General features: G+C 48.7%; 1 protein-coding gene and 1 long non-coding RNA gene across 2 annotated transcripts in view; both read left to right on the forward strand.

The window, feature by feature from the left end:
* Positions 1-19289, forward strand: part of LOC308484612 — a 190423-nt gene that overhangs the window by 73614 nt on the left and 97520 nt on the right. The gene's annotated exons all lie outside the window — the stretch shown is intronic.
* Positions 1630-17800, forward strand: QPCTL (glutaminyl-peptide cyclotransferase like). The gene is made up of 7 exons (XM_081019076.1): positions 1630-1887; positions 4771-4917; positions 5729-6016; positions 8314-8466; positions 10952-11051; positions 13129-13245; positions 16236-17800. Exons 1-7 carry the CDS (start codon positions 1645-1647, stop codon positions 16379-16381), a joined length of 1194 nt encoding a protein of 397 aa, XP_080875202.1. The 5' UTR covers positions 1630-1644; the 3' UTR covers positions 16382-17800.

Consider the following 19289-nt stretch of genomic DNA (forward strand, 5'->3'; position numbering starts at 1 on the left):
CATTTTGGAAGCGTTTTATGTATTAAAAACACTAGAACTGAAAACATAAATACAGCCTCGTTGGCTCATAGAATCATAGAATCATAGAGTTGGAAGAGACCACAAGGGCCATCGAGTCCAACCCCCTGCCAAGCAGGAACACCATCAGAGCACTCCTGACATATGGTTGTCAAGCCTCTGCTTAAAGACCTCCAAAGAAGGAGACTCCACCACACTCCTTGGCAGCAAATTCCACTGTCGAACAGCTCTTACTTCAGGAAGTTCTTCCTAATGTTTAGGTGGAATCTTCTTTCTTGTAGTTTGGATCCATTGCTCCGTGTCCGCTTCTCTGGAGCAGCAGAAAACAACCTTTCTCCCTCCTCTATGTGACATCCTTTTATATATTTGAACATGGCTATCATATCACCCCTTAACCTCCTCTTCTGGAGGCTCAGGCCAGTGACTCTCCATATCCAGCAATGTTATTCTCATTGTAGCCAACCAGATGCCTGGGACATAACCCACCTGGGACCTTATGATGAAGGGTGAGTAAGGAATAATATAAAACAAAGGTATTCATGGCTTCAACATGTAGCCGAATTACTGTAGTCCCCTCCCCCACCGTTTGCGCATCTTCTAGGCTTGTGAAGAGTTCTGCATAATTCCAGTATACCTGAAGGAGCATCTTCATCCCCATCATTCATCCCAAACACTGAGGTCCAGCTCCAAGGACCTTCTGGCAGTTTCCTCACTGCAAGAAGTGAGGTTACAGGGAACCAGGCAGAGAGCCTTCTCTGTAGTAGCGTCAACCTTCCCACCAGATGTCAAGGAAATAAACAACTATCTGACTTTTAGAAGACATCTGAAGGCAGCCCAGGGAAGTTTTTAATGTTCGATGTTTTATCATGTTTGTAATGCAAAACTGGAAGCCACCCAGAGTGGCTGGGGTATGAATAAATTATTATTATTATTATTATTATTGCTTTTTTCTGAGGGGTGTGGAGGTTCGCATACCACTAACCATTTTTTGAATCTGTTTGGCCTCATTGAGAGGCAGTATTTCAATGAGTAGGAAAATGAAAGTACCCCTAAACATTTATTTTTTTTACAAAAAAAAGCCCTAATGATGATGATGATGATTAATACTAAAGCTTGCCCATAGATTGTGGACCTTTCGTTGTTCCTAATAGAGGCATTCATTGCTCAGCTGCAGGTTTCGGTTGTGTGCTATATATATTTTTAAATAATAATAATTAAAAAAATTATTTATACCCCGCCCTCCCCAGCCAAGGCCGGGCTCAGGGCGGCTAACAACCCATAATTATTGCATCAAACCTCCTTCCGTAAGAAACCAACCGCCCTCCACCTTCCCCTTTCCTTCCCGCGTGTCCTTCGCCTTCCTCTTCCCTCCTCCTCCTCTTTTCCTTTCCGAAAGCGCCGCGTGTCCTTAACCAGCGAGCGGGCGTGGCCCCGCGTCGCCCCGCCCCCTTCGCGCGGGCGCGTCTGATAGGCTGGGGGCTCGGAGGCGCGGCTCGAACGCGGAAGGTGGAGCTCGTGACTCCGCCTCCTTCCATTCATGCCCGGCGCGGCCTCACCCCATTGGCCCTCCAAGAGAAGGGGCGTGGCCGGCCGGAGCCCCGGGTCCCCAGTCGGAGCGGAGGCGCCATGCGGAAAGGGCCTCGGCGGGGCCGCGCGGGGATGGGGGTCCCGCAGGGCGGCCTGGAGCCCGGAGGCTTCCCCGCCGCGCGGAAGCGGAGCCTGGGGAGCAGCCGCCGCCTCTGGCTGGCCGGGCTGCTGGCCCTGGCCGCCGGCTCCCTGGCGGGGCTTTACCTGCTCTGGCAGGTGGGCGAGGACCCGGCCGTCCAGCCCCGGGAGGCGGCGCAGGAGGAGCTGATCCCGGGCGCCCAGGTACCTACAGGTAGGGGGGGGTGGTTGGGGGTCTGGTGCACGCGCGTGAGTTAGCGGGGGTGGGGGAGAGGGGGTCGCTTCCAGATCGCCGCCCTCCAAGGCGCTGTGGAACTCCCTGCCTCTTGATGTGCGCATCCCCCGCTTCCAGTAATAATAATAATAATAATACAGTGGTACCTCGGGTTACAGACGTTTCAGGTTACACACTCCGCTAACCCAGAAATAGTGCTTCAGGTTAAGAACTTTGCTTCAGGATGAGAACAGAAATCGTGCTCCGACGGCTCAGAGGCAGCAGGAGGCCCCATTAGCTAAAGTGGTGCTTCAGGTCAAGAACAGTTTCAGGCCCAGCCACTCCCAATCAAATGTTAAAAACAGTACAGCATTAAATATCAAAAACTTCCCTGAACAGGGCTGCCTTCAGATGTCTTTTCAAGATAGGATATCTGCTTATTTCCTTCACATCTGAAGGGAGGGCGTTCCACAGGGCGGGCGCCACCACCGAGAAGGCCCTCTGTCTGGTTCCCTGTAACCTCGCTTCTCGCAATGAGGGAACTGCCAGAAGGCCCTCGGCGCTGGACCTCAGTGTCCGGGCTGAACGATGGGGGTGGAGACGCTCCTTCAGGTATACTGGGCCTTTGAGGCCGTTTAGGGCTTTAAAGGTCAGCACCAACACTTTGAATTGTGCTTGGAAACGTACTGGGAGCCAATGCAGATCTCTCAGGACCGGTGTTATGTGGTCCCAGCGGCCAGTCCCAGTCACCAGTCTAGCTGCAGCATTCTGGATTAGTTGTAGTTTCCGGGTCACCTTCAAAGGTAGCCCCACGTAGAGCACATTGCAGTAGTCCAAGTGGGAGATAACCAGAGCATGCACCACTCTGGCGAGACAGTCTGTGGGCAGGGAGGGTCTCAGCCTGCGTACCAGATGGAGCTGGGAGACAACCGCCCTGGACACAGAATTAACCTGCGCTTCCATGGACAGCTGTGAGTCCAAAATGACTCCCAGGCTCCACACCATGGATCCTTTCTGGCGCCTGCTAGTTCTTGTTTAGGCAAAGGGTTTAGAGAGCTTGCGAGGGGTTTCTCTGCGCTGCTGCGGTGTCAACTACCTGCACGTTTTTAATTATGCTAGAAAAATGCAACTTGTGCTGCTCATAGAAGTAGTACGACTCATGCAACACGTTGGCGACTAATATCCACACAGTAGAAAAATAAAGAAAACAGAAGACTGACTTAAGCACTTGAAAAATCCATTGAAATCAGACATTGTAAGTTCATCTCATTTTGGGTAGTTCGCAAGTCTCTGTGGCTTTGTACAAGGTTTTGCATTTTTCTCAGAAGATTGATAAAGAATGTATAATCATTTTGGTAATGATTGTGTGTATATTAGTCGCCAACGTGTTGCATGAGTCGTACCACCATTTTTCATTATGGCTGCAAGTTGGTTGGGCTGCTTTATCATTTTATTTTGCAAACCGCTCTGAGGTTCCCCTCCACCGTACAATCGAGCAGTGCGGTACATATAAATTTTACGAAGTAAGTGCATCCGTGCTACTGTGCAATGCGGATCGGGACAGGACAGACTCCAGGTCGTGGGGGGTGGGATCTCCTTTTGGGGTTTTCAGGTTTGTGGTTTGTTGTATACAGGCCAGACTGGGTCCCAACCACGGGATCTTCCTGCAAAGGCTTTGCAATGAAAGACTTTTATTTTTATGTATTGAATTTTTATACCGCCCTGTTCCCCGGTGGTCTCAGGGCAGTTCACAGAATCCGCCTCAGAGCCTTATGACCGGCAGAATTCAAAGGGGCACCTAGCATAGCTGTCAACTTTTCCCTTTTCTTGCAAGGAATCCTATTCAGAATAAGGGAATTTCCCTTTCAAAAAGGGAAACGTTGACAGCTATGACCTAGTCATTCCCCTTCAACACACAAAAATCCTCTCCTGGTTACCCAAAGCTTCCTTCCTTTTTCAGCCATATAATTTAGGCTGGAGATGACCAGGTGAACCTATTAGTCCAGACCATATGCAAGCAGGACTGTGCTGGCTGGGGCCGGTGGGAGTTGTAGTCCAAGATGGCCGTGCTGGCTGGGGCTGATGGGAGTTGTAGTCCAAGATGGCCGTGCTGGCTGGGGCTGATGGGAATTGTAGTCCAAGATGGCCGTGCTGGCTGGGGCCGGTGGGAGTTGTAGTCCAAGATGGCCGTGCTGGCTGGGGCTGATGGGAGTTGTAGTCCAAGATGGCCGTGCTGGCTGGGGCTGATGGGAATTGTAGTCCAAAGCTGCTGGTTATGTGGGAGAAATATTCACCTGCAGGGAGCCTCGCCACAAAGCCTCAGCTATGGGGAATTTTGATTTCCCCATAGAAATCAAAGCAGGAGCAGGAGAGATGGTCTGAGCTTGGCAGGATTTCTTTCAGTGAGGCTGGACTTGGATACTATGGTGCCCAGAGCGAGGACAAAAATTGCCCCACCCCCCAATAATTCTTATTTTCACAATACAGTGGTACCTCTGGTTGCGAACGGGATCCGTTCTGGAGGCCCATTCGCAACATGAAGAGTGCAACCCGCAGTGGCGCATCTGTGCATGCGCGGGTTGCTGCTTCTGCACATGCGCGAGCGGCAAAACCCGGAAGTAACCCCTTCCGGGTTTCCGCTGGATGTAACCTGAAAGAACGTAACATGAAGCAAACGTAACATGAGGTATGACTGTAATTAATTTTGGTACAGTTTCTTTTTTATGTATCTTCTCAGTAGATACCCATATAAATGTTGCTATTTTGCACCTCCTCAAATCTGCACCCTGTGCGGGGCAACTGCCTGCGCTGCCCTAAATCTGGCGCTGCTGGGATTGTTTTCTGACAAAGCTTTTCTCTCACCTTCTTGGCAGCTGAAGCACAAGCCCCAAAACCTGACTAGCAGTCAGCTGAAAGACCTGGCCTCGCAGGTTCAACTGCAGCGCCTTTGGCGTAGCTACCTGCAGCCCATCCTGATCGAGAGGTACTCTGGAAGCCCTGGCAACGAAAAAGTCCGGCAGGTGAGTCCAAGCGCTAATCTTGCAGCGGGCGACCGAACACGTCACGGCGAGCCGTAAACTTCAGGTTACGGTCCCCCTTTGTAATCGCTGCATCGTCTCACCGTTGGGGGCATAGCTGTCAACTTACAGATTTGAAAATAAGGGACCAGCAGCCTTGAAAATAAGGGATCAGCAGCCAAAATAAGGGATTTTCGGAGCACAGGTATGTTCGACTTCTGAGCCCCTCCGAGCCAAAGGCAGAAAGCCCAGCCAGCAGCCAAAGGAATCCTCAAGCGGTGGTTCCCACAGTGCAGCAACCCGGCAAAGGGGATGCAGCAAGGAAAACCACCGTCCCCTCTCCGCTGGGAAGCGCTGAGCAAAGGCGAGTCCCCAGGCAACGCGGCCGATTTGATCGGCACAAGGCATGCAAGCTCCACCCCCCAGTTGACTCCTTATTGGGTGAGCAACGCAGCCAAGCAACACAGTGGGAGCCTCCCTCCTCCCTGGCCAGCAGGGAGGGAGAGGAGCTGCTTCCTTTGAAACCCGGGAAATTTACGGGACATCATCAATAAGGGACAGCAGCGGGAAATGGCGCTAGGATAAGGGACTGTCCCGCCAAATAAGGGACGCTTGACAGCTATGGTTGGGGGACATGGAATGCTCTCGCTGCTGCAGTAGTTGTGTCGAAAAATAAATTCATTTGATATCTGTCCTGAGTCTTCCAGCGCTCTGTCTCCTTGGAAGTCCTTGAGTTTTATGAGAGAGGGTAAAAAACTGAGGACTAGGAACCTTGTGTGAGTGACTCAAGTCCTTCGCCTTCTCTTCTTCCTAGTTCATTGTGGAGAAGCTGAGGGAACTGGGCGCTTCCTGGCACATAGAGGTGGACGCCTTCAAAGACCGGGCGCCGCACGGTGTCGTCGGCTTCGCCAATGTGGTGGCTACGTTGGACCCCGCAGCCACCTGGCGCCTGGTTTTTGCCTGCCACTACGACTCCAAATACTTCCCCCGCGACAAGCGTGGCCGGGCCTTCCTGGGGGCAACGGACTCGGCTGTGCCATGTGCCATCCTGATGGAGCTGGTGACGGCGCTGGACGAGGAGCTGAAGAAATCGAAGGAGAGGGTGAGCGGGTGGCCTTTCCTGGGCAGAAATGCTCCGATTTCCTTTTGTGCCTCTTGCAGAAAGGGGGAGTAAGGGCTAGTGGTTAGAGCGGCCGGTGGGGAACTTTTTAATGTTTCATTTGTCTAAAAGTATTGTTGTTTTGTTGTTTAGTCGTGTCCGACTCTTTGCGACCCCCCAGACCAGAGCACGCCAGGCACTCCTGTCCTCCACTGCCTCCCAGAGTTTGGTCAAACTCATGCTGGTAGTTTAGAGAACACTGTCCAACCATCTCGTCCTCTGTCGTCCCCTTCTCCTTGTGCCCTCCATCTTTCCCAACATCAGGGTCTTTTCCAGGGAATCTTCTCTTCTCATGAGGTGGCCAAAGTCTTGGAGCCTCAGCTTCAGGATCTGTCCTTCCAGTGAGCACTCAGGGCCGATTTCCTTCAGAATGGATTGGTTTGATCTTCTTGCAGTCCATGGGCCTCTCAAGAGTCTCCTCCAGCACCATAATTCAAAAGCATCAATTCTTCGGCGATCGGCCTTCTTGATGGTCCAGCTCTCACTTCCATACATCACTACTGGTTTTCCCACTAGTGAGATTATTATTATTATTTAAATGTGTATACTTCCCTTCATCCATAGATCTCAGGGCAGTTCACAGCGTAAAAATGCAAGATAAAAAAGCACAAAATACACAATGAAAACAAGAAGAGAACAAAATAATAACCCCCGCTCCCATCTACAAACACATTTTAAAGGATATAGGATGTTAGCCAGCCAAAATCCTGGTGGCAGTTGCTGTTTGAGCTGTCAAGATCATGCAGAAGACCAGTTCTTTCGACAACATCACTATCATCCAAAAATAAATATTAATCTATGACAAAAAGAGGAACCGCCGATCAAGCGCATGGCTGTAATTGCCTTGAGGTTGTCAACGTGGGGCATGATCAACTTGTTGTCTTCATTACCCATTTTAGGAATGCGACAGCTGTAATAGTGTTGTTATCTTCCTTTTTAATCATTTTTATTAATTTTCCAATAAAAACATCCAATTAATATATCCAATCATAATATTCCAATTAAAATAAAAAACTAAAAAAGACCAAATTATAATCCAAATTATAATTATTGATTTTTCGGAGCTCCCCACGGTCTGGACCTCTGAAGCATATCTCCACATCTCAGTCCTGCCTCTCCTCCTTGTTTCCATATTTCCACATCTCGATTTTATCGCTTTAAAATTCTCCGTCCCTGGTTCCACGATTCTCAATCATGAGAATAAGAGCTGTTCGACAGTGGAATTTGCTGCCAAGGAGTGTGGTGGAGTCTCCTTCTTTGGAGGTCTTTAAGCAGAGGCTTGACAACCATATGTCAGGAGTGCTCTGATGGTGTTTCCTGCTTGGCAGGGGGTTGGACTCGATGGCCCTTGTGGTCTCTTCCAACTCTATGATTCTATGATGTCAAACTTCATCTATCCTTTCATCTGTCGAATACAGCTTTATTTGTATGTATATATTTTTCCAACTGCCTTTTTACCGGCGTGGCTTCTGTTAACGGAAAAATCCGAGGGCTCCCTTGGACAAAAACAAAGACACCAACCAGGATAACTTGGAGCAAAACAGCAGCCTGTAGGCTTGGCCTTTATTGAATACCATCGCGACAGGACTCCCACCTGCCACCAGGTGGAACAAGATGGAAGCCCTGAACCAAAGAAGCCCCCAACTTTTGTTAGTTACTTATCCCCCAAACTACACCCCTAAGACAACATCACAAAAAGGAGGGGTTGAGGGAGGAGTTGCGGAGGTAACCTGAGTGTCCTGTCACCTGGCTGGTTCCTCCTTTCCCCCTCCCCATGAGTACTTTAGGTGACAAAGGGGAGTTGGTAGTTTCCTGCCCCCAGAGGGAAGAGCTGATCATTGTCCTTTGTTCCAGTCCGTGTTGAACCCACTCCCATATGCAAGTCCTTTGTGATCTTGATGGTCTTCTGTCTAGGACCATCAGGGTCGGCATAGCAACTGGGCAGGGCTCCTGTGTATGTGCTGGTATGCTGAAGGGATTATGGCTGCCCTGTATCAAACCTTCCCCATTTTGTAGTCCTTCCTTCATGGAGTAAAATAAAAGTGGAACGGTGCAAATCCGATGTATGGTTGATTTTCTATGAATTTATAACAGAAGCGTAGCGCGTTTGTGTGTGTGAAGTTATCCAAGTCTGTTACCAATAGTGCCGCCGTCTTCTAATGCATCAACGGCAACATTGCAACCTGTTTTGAAGTTGAACAACCGAAGGAGGTCTAAAACAGCACGTCTCTGTGTTTTAGGGCTCCAAGGTGACGTTGCAGCTGCTGTTTTTCGACGGGGAGGAGGCCTTCCGGGAGTGGACGGATCAGGACTCCTTGTACGGCGCACGACATTTGGCTGATCGCATGGCGAAGGCGCCACATCGCCCGGGCCTCAGCCAGCTCCAGGCTATCGTGAGTGCTTCTCTGAGCCAGCTGCCTGAGAAACGGCTGGCTTTTCCTTGCAGAAAGGGAAGTGCAGGCCTTTGCCACATTGGAAGGGTGGGGGCTTCCTTTCTGATCTCTCCCTGTTCGGTTTGAAACCACGTTAAGCGCCACGGGAGCAGCTGGAGCTCAGTGGAAAAGCATGCTGCCCCGTGCGCAAGAAGGTTCCTGGTTTAGTCTTCAGGTGGGATCTGGGAATGCCCTGGAGAGCCACTGCCAGTCAATGTCTTCTTCTTCCTTGGCGATCACTCGTAATAATAATAATAATAATAATAATAATAATAATAATAATAATATTTATTTATATCCCGCCCTCCCCAGCCAAGGCCGGGCTCAGGGCGGCTAACAAGCAATAATAAAAACAAGTTGAATGAATACAACTTAAAAACAAGATTAAAATACAACATTAAAACATTAAAATGCAGCCGCATCACAGGAGGAGAAAGGAAAAAAGAAAGGGAGGGACTCAAACTGACTCCAAGCCAAAGGCCAGGCAGAACAGCTCTGTCTTACAGGCCCTGCGGAAAGAAATCAGATCCCGCAGGGCCCTGGTTTCATGAGACAGAGCGTTCCACCAGGCTGGAGCCAGTGTTTAAAAGGCCCTGCCCCTGGTTGAGGCTAATCTAACTTCCTTAGGGCCCGGGACCTCTAGGGTGCTTCTCTATATGGACTCGTAGCCGAGTAAGATTGTCTTCCATAAACACAGCTTTAACAGTGAGTCCGTAAGTGACTGTGGAGGCCGATTCTGGATCCACACGTCCTTCCACAGTGGGGACATAGATTTCCGGGTAGGAGTTGATCACGGTGAGGGTTTGCTAAGCGTGCCTTCCTCTTAGCGTGTTTCTCCCTTTCGTCCTGAGTTTGAGTGTCTTCAAAGCCCACGACAGCTTTGGTGAAGGCTGTTCTCCAATTAGAGCGCTCGCAGGCCAGTGTTTCCCAGTTGTCGGTGTTGATACTACAATTTTTTAGATTTGCCTTGAGATCGAGTCTTTAAGCCTCTTTTGTTGACCACCAGCATTACGCTTTCCATTTTTAAGTTCAGAATAGAGTTGCTTTGAAAGACGATAATCAGGCATCCGAACAACATGACCAGTCCAACAAAGTTGATGTTGAAGAATCATTGCTTCAACACTGGTGATCTTTGCTTCTTCCAGTACACTGGCATCGGTTTGCCTGTCCTCCCAAGTGATGTGTAAAAATTTCCGGAGACACCGTTGATGGAATCTTTTGAGGTGTTGGAGATGGCATTTATAAGTGGTCTGTGTTTCACAAGATTCAGTAGGGTTGGTAGTACAATAGCTTTGCAAACAAGCATTTTGGTTTTCCTGCGAATGTCCCAGTCCTCAAACACTCTGCACTTCAATGGGGAGAAAGCCGTACTCACAGAGCTCAGGCGATGCTGGATTTCGGCATCAATGTTGGCCCTTGTGGAAAGATAACTGCCCAGGTAGCAGAAGTGATTGACATTTTCCAACGTTACTGTAGATAGTACTGGGCTAGATGGAACAATAATCTAGAGAAGGCATCTTTCTAAGTCCCTGTGAAACAAGGGACTCCTGAGACCACCTGAGCCTCAAATGACAGCAGAGGACCTGGGAGTACCTGTGCGCGTGGTTTTTAAAATTTTTATTAAACAATTTCAACATAACAAATTATCAGTCCATTTAATCAATTACAATATTTTTCCCCCTTCCCCCCCACCCCTCCCTCTCCCTCCCACCAAAGACTTCTCTCAGCTCCCCTCTATGATTTCTTTACACATATCATTCTCTGCATATTATAAAATTGTACATAAAAAGGTAAAGGGACCCCTGATCATTAGGTCCAGTCGTGGCCGACTCTGGGGTTGCGGTGCTCATCTCACTTTATTGGCCGAGGGAGCCGGCGTACAGCTTCCGGGTCATGTGGCCAGCAGGACTAAGCCGCTTCTGGCGAACCAGAGCAGCGCATGGAAAGGCTGTTTACCTTCCCGCCAGAGCGGTACCTATTTATCTACTTGCACTTTGACGTGCTTTCGAACTGCTAGGTTGGCAGGAGCAGGGACCGAGCAACGGGAGCTCACCCTGTTGCGGGGATTCGAACAACCGAACTTCTGATCGGCAAGTCCTAGGCTCTGTCGTTTAACCCACAGCGCCACCCGTGTCCCCCAAAATTGTACATATGTTCACCTAATAAATTTGTGAGTGTTTATTCAAAACCTGCCAAGGAGTCCCGTTCATTTTGTTGTCTTTTTTGATAATTTGCAAAAAGCTCCCATTCTTCCTTAAAGTCACAGTTGTCCTTGTCCCGCAGTTTGTATGTCAATCTAGCCAACTCTGCATAGTTCATTAATTTTTCTTGCCGTTGTTCTTTCGTTGGGATTTCCTCATTCTTCCATCCTTGCGCAATCAGGACTCTTGCTGCTGTTGTGGCACGGGAGCACCTGTGTTTTTGACTCTGCGTTTTCCTGTTTCAGTCTCTCTTTGTTCTGCTGGACCTTTTGGGTGCCCGCCAACCGACCATCCAGAACCATTTCCGCAACACAGCCCTCTGGTTCGAAAGGCTCGTTGGCCTTGGTGAGCGTCACTCTTTGCGCCGGGGAGCCAATCGGGAAAAGAGGGGGCGGGGCTCCAGGGTTGATCGGCATTTCAGACCCCGCCTCCATTTCAGACCCTGCCTCCCAGGGATGAGCAGCCAGTGGGGGGCTTGGGATGTAAAGTTCTGTCCGATAGATCCGCCTTCGCCAACCCGGCGCCCTTCAAGTGGACTGCAATTCCGCTGCCCCAAACCCAGCAGAACAGCTGCAGTACTGAGGTGGATGGACCCATGATCTGACAAGTTCCTGCATCCTTTTAAGTTGAAGTCCATCAATTTGGGGGGTCCACGCGTGCCCATCCATCCCTGCTTTAGACCTTTCTTCTACCTGTGCCACAGATGTGGGGTGAGGCGTCCTTAAAGCAAAGGAAGGATTGGACTCTGATACACACAGAGGCTTGACCAGCAAGACTCTGGGAGGGGTGCGTATAATAATAATTCCTGTCCACCCCTCGGCCCAGGTCGTTTTATTCACAAAAGAACTTTTTACACAGCGTCCGTAAGAACCAATCAGATTTCCTCTGCGCATTTCGAAAAACCCCACGTAGGACAAAGTTAAAGATTAAAACTAAGGTAAAGGTAAAGGGACCCCTGGCCATTAGGTCCAGTCGTGGCCGACTCTGGGGTTGCGGTGCTCATCTCGCTTTATTGGCCGAGGGAGCCGGCGTACAGCTTCCGGGTCATGTGGCCAGCAGGACTAAGCCGCTTCTGGCGAACCAGAGCAGCGCATGGAAAGGCTGTTTACCTTCCCGCCAGAGCGGTACCTATTTATCTACTTGCACTTTGACGTGCTTTCGAACTGCTAGGTTGGCAGGAGCAGGGACCGAGCAACGGGAGCTCACCCCGTCACAGGGATTCGAACCGCTGACCTTCTGATCGGCAAGCCCTAGGCTCTGTGGTTTGACCCACAGCGCCACCCGCGTCCCATTAAAGATTAAAACTACAAAGAGCTAATTTCCTACTTGACCATGCATATGCAGTTCAAAGTAAATAAAATAGGAAAGCAATGCTTTTAGGAAAACCCGGAGGTCGTAAACAAGCGGTAAACAGGAGAGGAAGGATGGCAAGGAGATAGGGATCTTTATCACCTTCCTGTGAAACTATTTCCAGGTCCTAAAATGAACAAAACCAAGGAAGGGTACAACAACGAAACTACCCATCTTTTATGACCCAGGTTGCATGCCTGGCGAAGCAACTGGCAACTGTGTCCTATGGTTCTTATATGTGCTTGTCAGACAGAGAGAAATGGGCAGTAGAGAAAATGGCCAGAAATGCAGAGGCTTGTGGGATTTGATCAGAAATTATTGTCAATGAATTGAACCCGGTCAGCGCCATGCTTTCATAGCGGACCCAATGGCTTGATGCATATTTTAGAATTCCTCATAGTAACCCTATCTGATCCTCACACTCTGGATATTTGCATTCCTACATCGGGGCTAGTGTTTTCCTCCAGTACAGTGGTACCTCTGGTTACGCACTTACCATATTTTTCGCTCTATAAGATGCACCAGACCACAAGACGCACCTAGTTTTTGGAGGAGGAAAACAAGAAAACAAGAAAAAAAATATTCTGAATCTCAGAAGCCAGAACAGCAAGAGCGATCGCTGCGCAGTGAAAGCAGCAATCCCTCTTGCTGTTCTGGCTTCTGGGATAGCTGCGCAGCCTGCATTCGCTCCATAAGACGCACACACATTTCCCCTTACTTTTTAAGAGGGAAAAAGTGAGTCTTATTGAGCAAAAAATACGGTAATTCGTTCCGGAGGTTCGTCCTTAACCTGAAACTGTTCCTAACCTGAAGCACCACTTTAGCTAATGGGGCCTTCTGCTGCTGCCGCGCTGCCTCCGCGCAATTTCTGTTCTCATCCTGAAGCAAAGTTCTTAACCCGAGTTAATATTTCTGGGTTAGCGGAGTCTGTAATCTGAAGCGTATGTAACCTAAAGCGTATGTAACCCGAGGTATCACTGTATTTGCTGGAAGTGCTTAGGGAGCCTGGAGATAATTCTCAGTTGGACCATGGCTCTTACACTGTGCCTAATCCCACTCTTTTGTTCTCTAGAGAAGCGGCTGCACCGACTCGGCCTTCTGGAGTCTCACGCAAAGGAGCAGCTCTATTTCCAGCAACGCTCCTACTATGACCCCGTCGAAGACGACCACGCTCCCTTCCTCCGGAGAGGTACTTCTCTCCCGCTTTCCCCCAGTTGCCCTGACGTCTTTTCGTTGCTGGTTCGATCCGGTGTTTGCTCTTTGCAGCCTGCCCTCTTACCAAACGGGGGTTGGGATAGATGACCCGGGGGGGGGGTGGGATCCCTTCAGCTCTACAATTCTATAAAATGGTCCTCTCGAGGAAGAAAGCAAGAGCTTTCAAAATGGCAGGGGAAAGTCTCTCAATGCAGTGAGCTGCAAGCTTGAAAACAGAGACCAAAAGCTCGCAGAGCAGATTTCTAAAGCGGCCGCAAGTTTGGGCCGATCTAAGGAGGAAGTGAGGGGAACCATCTGTTGGTACTAATGGCCCAGGCATGGCTAAACTCGGCCCTCCAGCTGTTTTGGGACTACAACTCCCATCATCCCTGACCACTGGTCCTGTTAGCTAGTGTCTGTAAATGGCCATCCAGAGAACTACAAGAGCAACACTGCTGACGGATTGGGTTGAGGGTTTTTTGGGGTTCCTCTTGTGTGGGTTGAATTGTCTGAGTGTACTCCTTGGTGGGAAGAAGGAGAACCAGGTAGCAAATGTGTACAGCTTCACCTATTCTTGGGTGGGGGACGGCAACCTGTGAGAGTGCCAGATTGCTATTGGAACAGTAGATTTCTGTGAGTCTTGGGTGGTAATTAGAATGGCTATTTCAATGAATGATAAGTTTCAATGTCTCCTTGGTTTTGCAATAATAATAATAATAATAATAATAATAATAATGTTCTTATTTGTACCCCACCCACCTGGGGAAATAACAGAAGTTTTTGCCTGGTGCTTGAAAAGAGGAAAGCATCAGAACAACATCCTGTTCTCAAAAGTGGGCAACCAGATGCCAAAGAGAGCTTTCTCTCCCCACCCGTGATTATTGGCAGCTGGCTTTCAGAGGATTATTATGATTATTATCTATTGCATTTATATACTGCCTTTTCTCCCAAGGAATTCAAGGTGGTACACATGATTCTCCTCCCCATTTTACCCTCACAAGAACCCCGCTAAGTAGGTTAGGCTCAGCTGTTGGGTTGTCAAACCCCCACTTAATCTGCATGATCCTGTTCACCGTTAGTGATGGTAGCTTTTAATGAGGTCAATTTAGTCACATTCTGGCCAATATGTGTGGGAATTCAACAACTATGGCTATTATAAACAACTACCAGACTTTTAGAAGACATCTGAAGGCAGCCCTGTTTAGGGAAGCTTTTAATGCTTAATGTTGTTGTTGTTGTTTAGTCGTTTAGTCGTGTCCGACTCTTTGTGACCGCATGGACCAGAGCACGCCAGGCACTCCTGTCTTCCACTGCCTCCCACAGTTTGGTCAAACTCATGCTGGTCGCTTCGAGAACACTGTCCAACCATCTCGTCCTCTGTCGTCCCCTTCTCCTTGTGCCCTCAATCTTTCCCAACATCAGGGTCTTTTCCAGGGAGTCTTCTCTTCTCATGAGGTGGCCAAAGTATTGGAGCCTCAGCTTTCGGATCTGTCCTTCCGGTGAGCACTCAGGGTTAATTTCCTTAAGAATGGATGCGTTTGATCTTCTTGCAGTCCATGGGACTCTCAAGAGTCTCCTCCAGCACCAGAATTCAAAAGCATCAATTCTTTTGCGATCTATTAATGCTTAATAGGTTAATGTATTTTAATATTCTGTTGGAAGCCGCGCAGAGTGGCTGGGGAGGCCCGACCCAATGGGTGGGGTATAAATAATAAATTATTATTAGGCTGAGAGACAAACCTAGACAACATCTTAAGAAGCAGAGACATCACCTTGCCAACAAAGGTCCGTATAGTTAAAGCTATGGTTTTCCCAATAGTGATGTATGGAAGTGAGAGCTGGACCATAAAGAAGGCTGATCGCCCAAGAATGGATGCTTTTGAATTATGGTGCTGGAGGAGACTCTTGAGAGTCCCATGGACTGCAAGAAGATCAGACCTCTTCATTCTTAAGGAAGTCAGCCCTGAGTGCTCACTGGAAGGGCAGATCCTGAAGCTGAGGCTCCAGTACTTTGGCCACCTCATGAGAAGAGAAGACTCCCTGGAAAAGACCCTGATGTTGGGAAAGATGGAGGGCGCAAGGAGAAGGGGACGACAGAGGACGAGATGGTGGGACAGTGTTCTCAAAGCTACCAGCATGAGTTTGACCAAACTGCGGGAGGCAGTGGAAGACAGGAGTGCCTGGCGTGCTCTGGTCCAGGGGGTCATGAAGAGTCGGACACGGCTAAACGACTAAACAACAACATTAGGCTGAGAAGAGGCTGTCGCCTAGTGAGCTCAATGGCTGAGTGGGGATTCAAACCCGAGTCTCTCAAGTTGTAGTCCAGCAGTCTTACCCATTATGCCACACTGGCGTACTGCGTCCCTGTCAGAGAACACAGCCCTCATGGCCAATAGACATGGGCAGCCTTATCCCTCCAATAATTTGTTGTCTCCTCTTTTTACAGCCTTCCAAGCTGATGGCCATTATTCCTACCTCTTGTGGGAGATTCTGAATCAGGGGCCAGTTGGGGTTTTCCATCTGTCATGGGTGCTTTTGTTGAGATTCCTGCATTGTACACGAGCCCTTCTAACTCTAGGAGTCTATCTCTCCTTGTTTTTTAGAGCCAGTGAGAGCTAGTGTGGTGTAGTGGTTAAGAGTGGTGGACTTGTAATCTGGGGAACCGGGTTCGCGTCTCCGCTCCTCCACATGCAGCTGCTGGGTGACCTTGGGCTAGTCACACTTCTCTGAAGTCTCTCAGCCCCACTCACCTCACAGAGTGTTTGTTGTGGGGGAGGAAGGGAAAGGAGAATGTTAGCCACTTTGAGACTCCCTAGGGTAGTGATAAAGCGGGACATCAAATCCAAACTCTTCTTCTTCTTCTTTTAAAGAAAGAAAAAACACCTGCGTTTGAACAATGTGCTCGGTAGAAAATGTACTTGTGGTTTTTGGACAACGCTGGGCTCACAGCTTTTGATTCCTTCTCTCTCTTTTTCTTTGCCGAAGGTGTTCCAGTCCTTCACCTCATCACCACACCCTTCCCCGCCGTCTGGCACACCTTCGAGGACACAGAGGAGAACCTGCACCCGCCCACCGTGCTCAACCTCTGTAAGATCTTGGCAGCTTTCCTGGCGGAATATCTGTGGCTTTAGGGGGAAAGGACTCTCCTGCTGACCCCGAGGCCTTTTGTTTTTGGTCAACCAAGATGTGGAACGGCTGGAGGGTGCGCCTCGTTTAAGAAACAGCACGATTGCTTGCCAGGGACTCCGTCTGTGGCCCTTGCAGAAGCTGCGCTCATGGCCCAAAGGGATGTGGGGAGAGACAGGTTGGGAAACGGAAGGGTCTCGGACCTTGTGTCTTGGGGAATTAAGCCTTCAGGTCCCTCAGGGAATGTGGCTGGCCAGGCAAGAGGACCCCAGACTGATCTCCAAGATGGCACAGATCAGGGAAACCAAATTGGAGTGGCGGTAGAGAGAATAATAATAATAAAAAACTTCCTTTCTTCCCAGGGGATTGTAGTACAGTGGGCGCTCGGCTTGCAAACATCCATGAGGGAGGCACGTCCACGACCCGCGTGTGTCGTGATTTGGTGCTTCTGAGCATGTGCAAAGCGCGATTTAGCGCTTCTGCGCAAGCGCCGAAACCCGGAAGTAACCGTTCCAGTACTTCCGGGTTCGGCGCAGTGCGCAACCCGAAATCGCACAACCCGAAGCGTCTGTAACCTGAAGTATGGCTGTAGTTTCTTGGGGGGGGGGACCCCCAACCCGTTCCTGATCAGCAACCCTACAATGTGCACTCTTCTTATTAATAATAGTCTTGAATCCAAGTTCTGCTCTTGAGCCATTTTGGAAACTGAGGCCTGGTTTTTCGAAGTGTCCAGGCTCCTTTTGGTTCCACAGAATGTGGCTATTGACACGTGATAGAGACACGATTCAGGGACAACCGTTTGCACTCTGATCCCAGGTACTTAAAATGAAATTTTCTTTTCGCCTGAGGCAGCTGTTTAGTCTGTGCTGGGGCAGTGCAGAACAATGTCCAAGTTGCTCAGACGCCTACTTCTGCCCCCCGACCTATTCCGTCCTGTACCAAGCAAAAACAGGTTTTTACTCTGTTTTTAATTTAATATTTATTGTTGAGCCTTAAGGCCACTTTGGGTGTGGCAGCTCTGCTGTGTGGAAAAAGTTTGGGTGGGAGGGAGAAATTCTCATGTTACATTCAAGCTAATTCTGGGTTACGCACCTTCCTTAGTCCAAAGTGACTCCGAGGCCTGGTTTAGACACACGACGAAATCCTGAGTTAGGAGAGTGGGATGCCACTTCTGAATGCGTCCTCACCTTTTTAAAGCATACCTGCAAGTAAAAAGCTAGCAAATCAACGAGAGATTCCAGTTCAGCCCTCTTCCTGGTGTTCTAGCTTTCTACTTGCAAGGACTTAGTTTAAAAAAAAGTAAAAGTTGGGGAACAATCTGAAGTGTTACAATCCATTATTCCATCTCAGACTACGTCCCCTCCCTCAAATGGTTCGTTGACAAGTATTACAATAAAAGTTTCTTGCAACTTTCTGCTCTTTCATCTATGTGTGTGTGTGTGTGTGTGTGTGTGTGTGTGTGTGTGTGTGTTTTGCCTGTTCTGTTAGGACAACCAGAATGCAAACTTAGCACCGTGATAAAATTCAGTGGACTTCCTGATCTTTGGCACGTGGTTTTGCTACCTGTTTCAAGGTGTTTTCTCAAAAGGGATCCCTGAGACATTTTGAGGGGAAGCAGAAAATGGAGCCCCCATTGAAGGCACGGAATGTTGTAATTTTAATTTACTTTAAGGTCATGGGGCAGGTTGCAACAGTTTAAAATGCAAGATTTAAAAGTAGCTCAGCACCCAAGTTACATTTGGCACTTGAGGCAAAAAAAGGAAAAAAAGCAATCCTACAACCCCCTCTCTCTGGCAGTAAAAGTAATAATAATAATAATAATAATAATAATAATAATAATAATATATTATTTTTGATACCAATATTATTAATAATAAAAGTATGTTTCTTTATCGTTATCCTTCAACATAAGATCCCCCCCTCACAGTATTAAAAAAGGGTTAAAACAAGTAATAATAATAGTAATAGTAATTTATTTATACCCCACTCATATTGCTCAGTTCCCCAGCCACTCTGGGGGGCTCCCAAAAGAATTAATGATAATAATAAAAACCGACAAAACATCAGAAATTAAAAGCTTCCCTAAACAGGGCTGCCTTCAGATGTCTTCTAAAAGCCAGATAGTTGTTTATCTCTTTGACATCTGATGGGAGGGCGTTCCACAGGGCAGGCGCCACCACCAAGAAGGCCCTCTGCCTGGTTCCCTGCAAACTCACTTCTCGCAGGGAGGCAACTGCCAAAAGGCCCTCTGAGCTGGACCTCAGTGTTTGCTGCCCTTTCATGACTCCAAACTTTGAAGCAGCCATCTCTTTCTGCCCATCCCTCAGCCTCCCTCTCTGTTCTCTTCAATTTGCTTCCCTCTCGCCTTCCAGATTCCTCCTTTAAGACCAATTCTATGCACGTATGTCAGGGGTCACCCTGGACTGTTGGCCATGCAGTCTGTGGCCAGTGGGAGTTTGAGTTGAACGTAGTAGGTTCCTCCCCTCTAGTGTCCGTGATCAGAGCTAGAGAGGAGCAAATTTTCTCCCCCTTGGACCTTATAGCCCAAAGTTTGACAGTAGTAGGGAGAAGGGGATGGGAGGCACGATGGGCAGTTATCTTTCCACAAGGGTCAACACTGATGCCGAAATCCAGCATCGCCTGAGGTCCGCAAGTGCAGCTTTCTCCCAATCGAAGTGCAGAGTATTTGAGGACCAGGACATTCGCAGGGAATCCAAAATGCTTGTTTACAAAGCTATTGTACTACCAACCCAACTGCATGCTTGTGAAGCATGGACCACTTATGAAAGCCATGTCCAGCTCTTCGAAAGATTCCATCAACGCTGTCTCCAAAAAATTTTACATTATCACTTGGGAAGACAGGAGAACTAATGTCAGTGTACTGGAAGAAGCAAAGATCACCTGATTCTTCAA

Source organism: Podarcis pityusensis (genome assembly GCF_964106645.2).
Source record: "Podarcis pityusensis genome assembly, chromosome: 8".
NCBI lineage: Eukaryota > Metazoa > Chordata > Lepidosauria > Squamata > Lacertidae > Podarcis > Podarcis pityusensis.